The sequence below is a fragment of the Eumetopias jubatus genome, unplaced genomic scaffold (genome assembly GCF_037043125.1).
Source record: "Eumetopias jubatus isolate StellerSeaLion01/CBP00866 unplaced genomic scaffold, mEumJub1_p1.0 scaffold_9, whole genome shotgun sequence".
NCBI lineage: Eukaryota > Metazoa > Chordata > Mammalia > Carnivora > Otariidae > Eumetopias > Eumetopias jubatus.
Genome location: NW_028274815.1, coordinates 21,054,200 through 21,067,745, shown reverse-complemented (window position 1 = coordinate 21,067,745; position 13,546 = coordinate 21,054,200). Strand labels below are relative to the sequence as shown.

Below are 13,546 nucleotides of genomic sequence, written 5' to 3'. Positions count from 1 at the left end.
AGTGCTTCTACATCTCCATCATGTAGCATAATTTTCCAAAAAGCACTATAAAACTTAAATCAATCCCAGAAAAGCAAGTGTTGGATTTCAAGAATTCTTTTTCCTTTCCTTTTTTTTATTTTTAAGCAATCTTTATACCCAACGTGGGCTTGAACTCACAACCCCAAGATGTAGAGTTGCATGCTCCACTGACTGAGCCAGCCAGGCACCCCCAGACTTCAAGAATTCTTATTTATTTTTTTAAAATTTTATTTATTTATTTATTTATTTTTAAAAATATTTATTTATCTCAGAGAGGGAGGGAGGGAGCATGTGCCCATGTGAGGAGGAGGAGCAGAGGAAGAGGGAGAGAATCTCAAGCAGACTCTCCACTGAGCTCAGAGCCCAAGTCAGGGCTTGATCCCACGACCCTTGAGATCATGACCTAAGCCAAAATCATGAGTTGGATGCTTAACTGAGCCATCCAGGTGCCCTCACAATGAGTGTATTTTATTATTATTATTTATTTATTTTTAAAGATTTTATTTATTTGCGAGAAAGAATGAGAGATAGCGAGCATGAGAGGGAAGAGGGTCAGAGGGAGAGGCAGACTCCCTGCTGAGCAGGGAGCCCGATGTGGGACTCGATCCCAGGACTCCAGGATCATCACCTGAGCCGAAGGCAGTTGCTTAACCAACTGAGCCACCCACAATGAGTATATTTGAAATGTATGGAAGAAGCTGTACATTTTGTGTAAAGCAAATGTAAAACAAAATTAGATAATTCATCTGAAATCTTTTTTAGTTTACATTGGTATAATTTGTTTTAACTTGAGTAAAATAGGGTGTATCATATATTTTTACATCCCAGATTCTATTTAAAAAAAAACATAGCTCAGATTTTAAGTATAATATGATAGAATACAGCAGCTTAACGTGGGGAAAAACAAAGTCAACTTTACCAAAATTAGAGGACTTAAACTTTAGGGTGCCTGGGTGGCTCAGTTGGTTAAGCGACTGCCTTCGGCTCAGGTCATGATCCTGGAGTCCCGGGATCGAGTCCCACATCGGGCTCCCTGCTCAGCGGGGAGTCTGCTTCTCCCTCTCACCCTCTTCCCTCTCGTGCTCTCTATCTCTCATCTCTCTTTCTCTGAAATAGATAAATAAAATCTTTAAAAAAAAAAAAGAGTGAAACAAAAGAAAAAATACAATTGGCATGTATATTGTTATTTCATTTATTCAAATTAAAAATGTTATTTTTTTTAAAGATTTTATTTATTCATTTGACAGAGAGATACAGGGAGAGAGGGAACACAAGCAGGGGGAGTGGGAGAGGGAGAAGCAGGCTTCCCGCGGAGCAGGGAACCCGATGCGGGGCTCGATCCCAGGACCCTGGGATCATGACCTGAGCCGAAGGCAGACGCTTAACGACTGAGTCGCCCAGGCACCCCAAAAATGTCATCTTTGGTAGGAAGCCAGGGTTTGAATGTTGAAACCTTTACTTTTCATTTTATATATTTTGGTACTATTTCAGTTTTGGGGACATTTACCTTCATCTCTCAAATGCTTTTTTAATATCATTCAATTTGGGGGCGCCTTGGTGGCTCAGTCGTTAAGGGTCTGCCTTCAGCTCAGGTCATGACCCCAGGGTCCTGGGATTGAGCCCCACATCGGGCTTCTTGATCAGCAGGGAGCCTCCTTCTCCCTCTCCCTCTGCCCCTCTTCCTGCTTGTGTTCCCTCTCTTGCTGTCTCTCTGTCAAATATATAAATAAAATCTTAAAAAATAATAATTCAATTTGAAAAGTTTTAAAATATTTTATTGTGATTTCTCCTTTGTCCCAGGAATTGTTTTGAAGTTTTAAAAATTTTCTTAAAATGTATAGGGATTTTTGGGAAAATTTGACAGCTATATGAATGAAACTGGACCACTTTCTTACACCATACACAAAAGTAAACTCAAAATGGTTGAAAGACCTGAATGTGAGACAGGAATCCGAATCCATCAAAATCCTAGAGATCACAGGCAGCAATCTCTTTAACCTTGGCTGCAGCAGCTTCTTTGCTAGACACGTCTCCAAAGGCAAGAGAAACAAAAGCAAAAATGAACTCTTGGGACTTGATCAAGATAAAAGGCTTTTTCATGGTAAAGGAAACCATTGACAAAACTAAAAGCAACCTATGGAATGGGAAAAGATATTTGCAAATATCTTATCAGATAAAGGTGTAGTATCCAAAATTCTATAAAGAACTTACCAAACTCAACACCCAAAAAAACCAAAAAAATCCAGTCAAGAAGTGGGCAGAAGACCTACAGATGGCCAACAGACACATGAAAAAAAAATGCTCAACATCACTCGGCGTCAGGGAAATACAAATCAAAAGCACAGTGAGATACCATCTCACACAGTCGGAATGACTAAAATTAACAACTCAGGAAACAACAGATGTTGGCAAGGATGGGGATAAAGGAGAACCCTCTTATACTGTTGGTGGGAAAGCAAACTGGTGCAGCCATTCTGGAAAACAGTATGGAGGTTCCTCAAAAAGTTTAAGTAAAGCTACCCTATGACCCAGCAACTGCACTGCTAGGTATTTACCCAAAAGATACAAACATAGTGATTCAAGAGGGCACATGCACCCCAGTGTTTATAGCAGCAGTGTCCAAAATAGCCAAACTATGTTAAGAGTACAGATGTCCATTGACAGATGAATGGATAAAGAAGTGGTGTGTATATACAATGGAATATTACTTCTCCATCAAAAAAAACAAAATCTTGCCATTTGCAACGACGTGGATGGAACTAGAGGGTATTATGCTAAGTGAAATAAGTCAGTCAGAGACAAATACCATGAGATTTCACTCATATGTGGAATTTAAGAAACAAAACAGATGAACATAGGGGAAGGGAAGGAAAAATAAAGTAAGACGAAAACAGAGAGGGAGGCAAACCATAAGAGACTCTTAACTCTAGGAAACAAACTGAGGGTTGCTGGAGGGGAGGTAATTGGGTGATGCGCATTAAGGAGGGCACTTGATTGAATGAGCATTGGGTGTTGTATGCAACTGATGAATTACTAAATTCTACCTCTAAAACGAAGGATACCATATAGGTTAATTAAATTGAATTTAAATAAAAAATTTAAAGATAAATATTGGGATTTTGGGGGCACCTTGCTGGTTCAGTGTGTAGAACATGTGATTCTTGATCTCATGGTTGTGGCTTCAAGCCCCACAGTGGGTGTAGAGATTACTTAAAAATAAGGTCTTTAGAAAAAATATATATATTTTATGTTTCTGTTTTGAACTTTTAACTGAAATACCTAATAGTCAGAGATCATGCACTTTATGATAGCTCTGCCTCTGTATAGTGATAAACAACAGATTCTGAAGCCACAGCGCTGGGTTCGAATTCCTGCACTGTAACTTAATAGTATAATTTTGGGCCAGTTTCTTACCAGGTCTGGGCCTCATTTTCTTCATCTGTGAAATGTACAATAATAGTGTCTTACTTCATAGGGTTATTTGAAAAATAAGTGAATTAACACATGTCAATGTTTAGAATAGTGCCTGGCACTGATGAAGCCTTATAGAAATGTTTGCTGCTGCTATTATTGATCATTATATGAAATTTACTGAGACGTGATTGTGTTCATTCCTGATTATTTTATCCCCATCTTTACAATCACATTCTTTATTTCTTTACTCATTTTATGCAGCGCTGTTCTGTATTTTATCTGTGACAGTTTCAGTGATAGTACTTTTAGGTCTAAACCTTTTATTTTTGATTTCTATTGACTCTGTCATAGTAGCATGTCTGCTGGTTTGTCAGGGTAGTCTGTGTGAGATAGTGCTGGATTTTAATTTGTAGGAATCCTATGGGCCTAATTTAAGGGAAATCCTTTCCTCTTAAGAGAGATTACTTTTGCTTCACCTTCAGCCAGGAACAGAGGTTATTCATATTCAAGATTGTGTAGCCTTGTGCATGTATTTCTAAATTAAAATTACTGGGTCTTAGATTCCTATGCACATTAAATTTTGCAGTATATCATCAAATTTTCTTCCAGTAAGATTATATTAATTTGAGACCCATCAGTAGTATTTGACAGTTGTCTTTGCTTTTTCTCTTTGTAATCTCAGCACTGTATTGCATTTGGCATGCCATATTGCAATGGCATACAAAATTGCCATTTTGATAGACAAAAAAATGTTCATTGGTTTAACTGGCATTTAAAAAATACTAATACTGTAGCATCTGTTTATGGTTAGTCAAATATGAATTACCTGTAATTCCCTGTGCTCGTTTTTCTCATGGTGGTACTTCTTTTTCATATTGATTTATAGATGCACTTAAAAATTTTTTTAAATATCTATCTACCGATCTATTTATTAAAGTAAGCTCTGCGCTCAGTGTGGGGCTTGAACTCATGACCCTGAGATCAAGAGTCGCATGTTCTACCAACTGAGTCGGCCAAGCACATTTATTTATTTATTTAAAAAGGTTTTATTTATTTATTTGAGAGAGAGTGCACAGGCGGTGGTGGGGGGACGGAGGCACAGAGGGAGAAGGAGAAGCGGACCCCCTGCCGAGCAGGGAGCCCATGCAGGGCTCTATCTCAGGACCTTGAGATCATGACCTGAGCCGAAGGCATACGCTTAACCGACTAAGCCACCAGGCGCCCCTAGATGCACTTTTAATATGAAAAATCGTAAAGTTTTGTCATGATTTGCAAATGTTTTTGGCAAGTTAGTCTTGTTATAATATTTTTTGTCATTTACATTTGAAGACTTTGTGTACTCAAGTCTGTCAGTCATTTGAAAGACTATAACCTTTTGATTGTGACTAAGTTTCTTGAAACCACTAAGGTATTCAGTCACAGCATTTTAGGTAATCAAAATTAAAATTGATGAAAAAATTCTGATGGCAAAGGAAAAAGGATCTCAGTATGGTACATATATAGATTTGAATTTTTCTGGATTTTTTGGATCATTTTGTGTATGTGTCATGCCTTGCTTTTATTAGTCTTAGAAGAAATTTCTAAAACCTTTAAGTGTTCCCTTCTTCACAGTCTGATATTTAAGGTAGTTACAACTGTGCTTTTTACAAGAATGTAAAGGAGGCCCAAATGATTCTTTTCCCCTATTTTTGTAGGGCAAATGAAAAGGACTAAGTGTGCTGAAATTGATGTTGAGACACCAGACTCCATTCTGGTTAATACAAATCTACGAGCACTGATCAACAAGCACACCTTTTCAGTCCTTCCTGGAGATTGCCAACAGCGACTGCTTTTACTTCTTCCAGAGGTGGATCGACAGGTGCGTTATTTTCAAGCATAAGCAGTTTTTAAAAAACCTTCTGAGGCTTTCTTCACTCATCCCCTTTAACACTCCTTAAGACTTTTTAAATAGCTTTTTATTAGCTATTTATTTTAAATAGCTTTACTTGTAAAGAAATGGTATCAAAGGTACTAAGACAAGAGATAAGAATATTTTTATGTAAGTGTTCTTAATAGTTTTGCCCTGTAAGTCTTAGAAAAGAAAAAAACTGTCCTATCAGAATGTCAAGATTATGGCATAAAATTTGTGTAGCTATCATATTAGGAGGTCAGGTATTCATTGAATACAGTCCAGGAGGAAGAGTTGTCTTGTTTAAGACATTTAACAGGGATTTTTTAATGGATTTTTTGAAGGGAGAATGAATGTTAATTATTTTCATTCTTTTGTTAGTTTTTTTTTTTTAAGATTTTATTTATTTATTTATTTGACAGAGAGAGAGACAGTGAGAGAGGGAGCACAAGCAGGAGGAGTGGGAGAGGGAGAAGCAGGCTTCCTGCTGAGCAAGGAGCCCAATGTGGGGCTTGATCCCAGGACCCTGGGATCGTGACCTGAGCCGAAGGCAGCAGTCGCTTAACGACTGAGCCACCCAGGCACCCCCTTCTGTTAGATTTTTAAAAAATAGAAACATTTATTATTTTCATAATAAAGAACTTTAAACACCCAATAAATTATACTCCTAAAAAAAAGATAGCTAGAAGAAATTCCAAAGTTTTGGGACAGTCTGGGTAGGGACCGGAGAGATTTAGGTTGGTCAGGAATAAGGTCAAGATCTGAGACCTAGGCTTTTATCTAGGAAAGAGTGACTAGCAAGTCACTCCCCCTTCTGATCATCTCTTTCCTCCTCTACACAAGGAAGATAGGACCATTATGATTTTCTAAGGTTTATTCAATTCTGAGGGGTTTTTTATTCATTATTATTTCCAAACACATACTGTGTTCTAAATAATCTGATAGGCCCTCCCCTTTTTTCCTAATCATTATAAAAACAAGATGAAAGAGAGGTTTTTTTCCCTAGTTTACAGTAAGAAAACTAGATTTATACCCTGGTTTGTGGTAAGAGATTAAAGGAGAGTAAGTAAGTTATACACATCATCCAAGCTAATTGACTATGGCAAAAGAATATTTCTAATTCTGAAAATTATCTTTCTATTAAACTGTATTGATACTAGTTTCAGTCGCATAATGATGTGAATTAGCACATAGGAAAGCAGGCCAGATTCCATTTCCAGTGAGACCAAGTAAAGTCAGGTACACTACCAGCAATAGGGCAAAGAAGTAAATAAAGCTGATCCTTCCCAACTACTGCTTTTCCCTCCTTAAAACTTCTTGGGGAAATTACAGTTTTTGGGATGTCCACCTTTTGGTTCGAACAAGTTAGGAGGCTGATGTTTCTGCAGAGTTTTTAAAGAACTTCTCATTGGGGATTGCTCTCGTCTTTTTTATTTTTATTTTTTAAAGATTTTATTTTATTATTTATTTGAGAGAGAGAGAATGAGAGATAGCACGAGAGGGAAGAGGGTCAGAGGGAGAAGCAGACTCCCTGCAGAGCAGGGAGCCGGATGTGGGACTCGATCCTGGGACTCCAGGATCATGACCTGAGCTGAAGGCAGTCGCCCAACCAACTGAGCCACCCAGGCGCCCGCTCTCGTCTTTTTTAAAGGCTTAGGTTATTAGGTTGGGAATAAGATAGGACCTAACTGAAAGCCTATTTCTAGAACTCTAGTGCAAGTTTCTTAGAACTGTCTCTTTTTTTTTTTAAGACTTTATTTATTTGACAGAGACACAGCGAGAGAGGGAACACAAGCAGGGGGAGTGGGAGAGGGAGAAGCGGGCTTCCAGCCGAGCAGGGAGCCCGATGCGGTGCTTGATCCCAGGACCCTGGGATCATGACCTGAGCCGAAGGCAGACGCTTAATGACTGAGCCACACAGGCGCCCCAGAACTGTCTTTTGACTAATGGCTCTTATCCTCTCTCAGAAGAAGGATTGCTACATAAAATTTTAGAATGAGGGGCGCCTGGGTGGCTCAGTTGGTTAAGCAACTGCCTTCGGCTCAGGTCATGATCCTGGAGTCCCGGGATCGAACCCCACATCGGTCTCCCTGCTCAGCAGGGAGTCTGCTTCTCCCTCTGACCCTCTTCCCTCTCGTGCTCTCTATCTCTCATTCTCTCTCTCTCAAATAAATAAATAAAATCTTAAAAAAAAAAAGATTTAAAAAATAAAATTTTAGAATGAAAAGAGACCTTATAAGTTATCTATTCAATTTCCCATGGAGTACAGTCGTGTGAGGAATTCTTAATAGGACGTTACTTGGCCTTTTTTGAGTATGGTGAGAACGTACAGTAAGAAATAATGTCCTTATATATAGAAGTATGGAGCTTGAATCAACTTCACTGTCAGATGCAATTTAGAGTGTTTTTAGAATCCTGGTTATTACTAGGATGAAACATTGAACACCATATTTCATTGTATGGATTGCCCAGCCATGAAGTAAAAATAATTGAGACCAGAGAAAAGAATATAGGAGGGGAGTGGATTAAAGCACCTCTCTAAATATATTTAAAGGTCTGTCGTATTAAAGAGGTAAACTTTTTTGTTTGTCCAGAAAGCAGATGTGAAGTTAAAATAACATTTTTAACAGCTGTAGCTGTTAAAATGGCTTGGCTTGTGATGGATTACCTTACTCATCACTGGACTATTCAAGCTTCAGTTGGATGACCTGTTCTGATAGGGAAGACCGTTACCCCTCTGCCAACTCTATAGAGTGCAAACTGGCAGTCAGCAAACCTGGGCCAGTTTTGGCCAACTGCCTATTTTTGTAAATAAATCTTTATTGGCATACATCCACCTTCATTAGTTTACATGTGGTATATAGCTGTTCGTGCAGCAATGGTGGTGGTACGTGGTTGCAGCAGAGCCCCGGGGCCTTCAAAGCCTAAAATAATGGCAGTCTCTCCTTTGACAGAGAAAGTTCACCAATTTCTGCCCTGGAGCTGGGGGTGGGGAGATAACGTGGGCCCAGATAGGTGTAGAAAGTGAAGTTGGTTGAGAAGAGTTCCTCAATCCCTAGGATGTCCCAATAGTTACTTAAATTTTCTTCAGAAAATTGTTTTTGACTTAAAGGTTACATTTAAGTTTTTAATACACCTAGAATTATTTTTTGTATTGCTTTGCAATTGGGCTTCAACTTTATTTTCTACTTAATAATAGCCAGTTGTTTCACCACTACATATTTAATATAACCATCTTTTTCTCACAATTTGAAATACCATCTTCATTATATATTCTATGCAGTTACATGCAGTATGTGTTTATGCGTACACTCCACTCTTCCACTCATTTCTTCATTCTAATGTTACTAATAATAGTTTTGACTGCAGTGGCTTTGTGTGTGATATGTTTAATAATTGGAAAGGCGATTTTTCTTATTTTTTCCTTACGAATTTTAAAATAATTTTGTTAAAAAAATATAAAATCGTTTTGTTAATGAAAAATCTGCATAGGGGTTCTGATTGGAATGTAGATAATAACTATGGGGAGAATGTCAGTTTTATTAAGCTTTTCTATCTAAATTTTTCCAGATCTTGTGTTTTATGTCCTTAAATAAGATTTATGGTTCTAAACCAAGATAGGAAATCCAGACTCTCTAATAGAATCTTAAGACCTTTTGGCAAGACATCACAAATCAAGTCAGTGGGCAGATAAATTAGGGGAAATTTTTTAGCATATGTGACAGTTTTACTATGAATAATATGTAAAGGATTCTCACAAATTGATAATAAAAATAAGCAGCCTTATAGAAAAATGTGCAAAATGATAAGAATTTCACAAGGTGATAAATCTAAATATTTAATAAACATGCAAAAAGGTGAACAAAATTCCAGTAGTCAAGATAAAGGAAATTTTTACCATTTCAAACCCATTAGACTGGCAAAAATTAAATAATTTAGTTAACAAATATTGTTCACAGGATAAAGAGTACACTCATATATTTCATAGAAATATGAATTATAGTCTTTTTGGAAAATAACAGTACCTTACAGGCACAGATATTTCTTTGCTTTTAGAACTTATTCCACAGAAATAAAAGCCCTAGTATATTCATCTTTGCCAGAATGCTAATATTGCAGTGTGGTTGATTGTGGGAAAACAGTGGAAACAAGGTTCATGTTTACGATTAAGAAACTGGCAAATGAATTAAGGTGCATGCATCCAATGAAATAATATGCAGCTATTATAAAGGAATAGCTAACACTCTGCCACTTGACTTGGAGAGAAGTACACAATGTATTACGTGAGAAACATAAGATTCAGAGCTTGGTCTGGAGCTTGGTCACAGTTTTATAAAACAAATAATAAACCTCTCAGGAAAAAACTTCTTACATGTAGATTTATTTGTTTTTGGATGATTCTTTGAGTATAATTAATGGGGAATGGAATTGAAAGTAGAAGAAGGAGGAGCGGTAAACAGGAAATAAATTTATTAGAAAAAATGATATATTACAAAATAGAAGTATCCATAATAAGCAGCATGGTATGATATAGTCATGTTTCTATAAAATTAAATGTGTATACATTCTTCTCTAAAATGAAAGAAAGTTCAGTTCCACATGATACATTTGGCTTTCTTTGTAAGCTTCTCTTGGCTTATTCTTTGACCCAGGTTGGTCCCGATGGTCTGATGAAGTTAAATGGCTCAGCCCTTAACAATGAGTTCTTCACTTCAGCAGCCCAAGGCTGGAAGGAAAGACTCTCAGAAGGTAAGTGTTCAACCTTGTGTGCCTCCTAGATTGTATATGTACTTGGAGCTACTTTGAGGGCAGATTGGCACCTCTATGCCTCAGTGAGTTTTTGAGCTAAGGACGCGATGTTTCCATAGGGTAGAACTAGCTATCCTGTGTGAAACACATATACTGACTTTTTTCTGGAGCCTGTGTAACCAGGTCTAGTTCCAGATGGAGTCTAGCAATGTTCCTTTAAGAAATCAAAGACAGGGCGCCTGTGTGGCTCAGTTGGTTAAGCGACTGCCTTCGGCTCAGGTCATGATCCTGGAGTCCCGGGATCGAGTCCCACATCGGGCTCCCTGCTCAGCAGTGAGTCGGCTTCTCCCTCTGACCCTCCCCTCTCTCATGCTCTATCTCATTCTCTCTCTCAAATAAATAAATAAAATCTTAAAAAAAAATAAAAAAAAGAAATCAAAGACACCTTTCAATTTAGGGAAACTAAACAAATACAGATTTTAGGCCCTCTTCCTCAATATTTTTATCAGTGATCAGATTCTGATCAAGATTTTGATTCAGTGATTCTAGGTTAATGCCTAGGAATTGAAATTTTAATAAGCAGAGTATAGAATTAGTGCTCTCTTATGTTTGTTTTTCAGTACACATGGAATACAAACTAACACTTGAAAGGTCATATGAAGTTATACCAAGGCATAGCTTAAAACAACTGTGAAAAGCTTTAAAATGAATACATTTGTGTTTTGTTTTTAATGAATACATTTGTAGGGAGAGCAATTAGGAATGCTATTCATTGCTGATATTTTGTCAGATCATTAGCATTTAGAGTTAATTGACCAGCTAATTAATATCTGTATTGTTCACTGCAGTTGTTGACATTTGCCTTCTTATTGTTTTGAGCTTTTTTTTTATTGTTTTGGGGGGACAAATTCTGTGTAGAAAGGCTCTCTCACTAATTACTCTGGTCCTATCAAAGATTTTCTTGAGCAGAGACCACCTTCCCCCCCCCCCCCCAGAAAGAGCTGCAATCACACAAGCACTTTAAAACATATGCATTACTATTACCTTTCTTTAAGAATAATTTGATAAGGGGCTCCTTGGTGGCTCAGTCGGTTAAGCGGCTGCCTTCAGCTCAGGTCATGATCCCAGGGTCCTGAGATCGAGCCCTGCATCAGGCTCCTTACTCAACGGAGAGCCTGCTTCTCTTTCTCCCTCTGCCTGCCTGTCTCTCCCTCTACTTATGCTCTCTATCTCTCTCTCTGTGTCAAATAAATAAATAAAATCTTAAAAAAAAAAGTAATTTGATAAAGGATTTATGCCCCACCCAACTCCCCATTTTTTTGTTTTTGAGAGAGAGAGCAAACTGTGGCAAGGGGGAGGGGGGCAGAGGGAGAGAGAGAATCTGAAGCAGGCTCATGCCCAGTGCAGACCTGGAAGCAGGGCTTGATATCTGGATGCTGAGATCATGCCCTGAGCCGAAATCAGGACTGTTACGACTGAGCCACCCAGGCGCTCGCCCCCCTGGCTCCCCCACCACCCAGTTTTTTAAAGTGGATATTATCATCAGTGATACCTTGATTGTTATCAGTGTTACTTTTTTCTTTTTTGCATATAAGCAGTCACTGCTATACCTAGTCATGTGATCATATTTTATGAGCAGCAAAAACTGAGCACTGTACACATGTGAACAGAATTCAATACTTTTTATTCCTCATTCTCTCATGCACAGTAGACTCAATGAAAAAGTAGTCATGGGTTGGATTCTGACAGGCACAGTCCTCTTTTCCTGCTCCTGTGCCCAGGACTGTGTCCTGGAACACTTTTCCTTTCGATCCTCTTATCCCAAAGAGACCTAAACCTGAAGTCCACCATTTCTGCCTCTTTTTCCTTGATGTCCTGGGTATTAGAGTATAAAAGAGAGCAACCTTTCTGAGCCACAGTTTGAAGGTGGCCTACCCAGCACATTCAGCTGTTCTCTGCTGTTGGAGTGGGAGGGATTGAAGTGCTTGGTGATATATGCAAATAAATGTCATTTTCAGAGCAGTGGGGTCATTGGCATGTTGAACACTTTATTGCCAAGGCACTAGAGTGGTGCAATTTCTGGAGCAATTAGAAAACTGATGACTCCCAAATAACTCCCTGTGGTTTTACTGGAACCTCAACTGCCTATAAGCAGGATCATGGGTCAAAGCTGTTCATTATGCAGTTAGAGATAAAAGGCACAAAATAACAAGTTGCCTGAGAGAAACAGGACTCTAAAATAACAAAGTGCCCAGTGGCATTATTTACTGAAACCACGTGACTCTTTTTTGCAGGGGGAAAGAAATGACAAATTCAAGGTTAGTGATAAAAGAAATCTATGGGGAATATGATGTTTGGAGCAGGAGGGAGGTGCTATAGGAGAGCCCAGAGAAAAGGCACAGGTGGCCTCAGCTGAGTACCGGAAACTGCATGCAGGGGTGTGCAAGCATTGTATGTCCCCTGATGGCTTCCAGGGGCTCCTTTCCAGTGAGGGATTGTGGGAAGTTTCTCTTACTTTCACATGGTAGTATTCTGACTCCTGCATGAGTCTTTCATGATTTACAAATAGTTAAAAGTTAGAAACAGCATATTTCTATCGAGTATCTTTTTTTTTTTGTTTTTGTACATTATAGGTGAGTTTACACCTGAGATGCAAGTGAGAATTCGACAAGAGATTGAGAAGGAGAAAAAAGTAGAGCCATGGAAAGAACAATTCTTTGAAAGCTACTATGGTCAGAGGTAATACCAAGACAGGTTCTGTAAACCAAATGTGAATTCCTACATATATCTCACAGCGTGTTTCATATTAACTACCTTTCCAGAAATTCTAATCCTCAGTTTCCTTCTATTATTTCACCAGTTCTTTTTAACTAAGAATTTTTTTTCTTTTTATGAATCATGCATGCACAGAATTGGGTTCCTTTACTCTTGACACATTACCATTGTGGGTGGGTTGGTTTCATTAAAAAAAAGAAAATTATTATCTTGAATTGGAATCCCTTTCTTTGAATAGATTGAATAGTTCTTATCAACAATTTTATAAGTTATAAGAATACTGAAGTTCAGTACATTTTTTCTAGTAGTTAATTACCCCACAAGATGGTAATTTACCCAGAATCACCAAGGAATCCTAGGAATCCCTAGATTCCTAGGATTAAACAGCCTCTCCTCTAGAAGGCTCTCTGGCAGGTCTTCATAGCTGAATGAAGATACAAACCCTGTTCTCAAGGGAATATACGTTAAATCTTTTTTTTTTAATAAAATATCTGAAAAGAAGTTAATGGAGACATTTAAATAGATGACAGTGGAGCTGTATTATTGTTTGAAGTAGAATTGAACATCCAGAGATTTATTGGTTTGTCTCCCTTCTTGCCTTCTGCATACCTAATGGCAATCCTTAAGGATACTCTGTAACCACAGTTTGACAACTAATGGCTCTTTTTCTTATTTCCCAGTAGTTCATTGATCCCCTTT

The 13,546-nt window shown here is 38.1% G+C and overlaps 1 protein-coding gene across 2 annotated transcripts in view; it reads left to right on the top strand.

Annotated features, from left to right (window-relative positions):
- ASXL2 (ASXL transcriptional regulator 2) overlaps positions 1–13,546 on the top strand; it is a 141,965-nt gene that overhangs the window by 111,093 nt on the left and 17,326 nt on the right. For both annotated transcript variants that reach the window (XM_028099391.2, XM_088026356.1), the window contains 3 exons: positions 5,130–5,293; positions 9,976–10,072; positions 12,706–12,811. In XM_028099391.2, the coding sequence (XP_027955192.2) occupies positions 5,130–5,293; positions 9,976–10,072; positions 12,706–12,811 (367 nt within the window). The remainder of the gene's footprint in view (positions 1–5,129; positions 5,294–9,975; positions 10,073–12,705; positions 12,812–13,546) is intronic.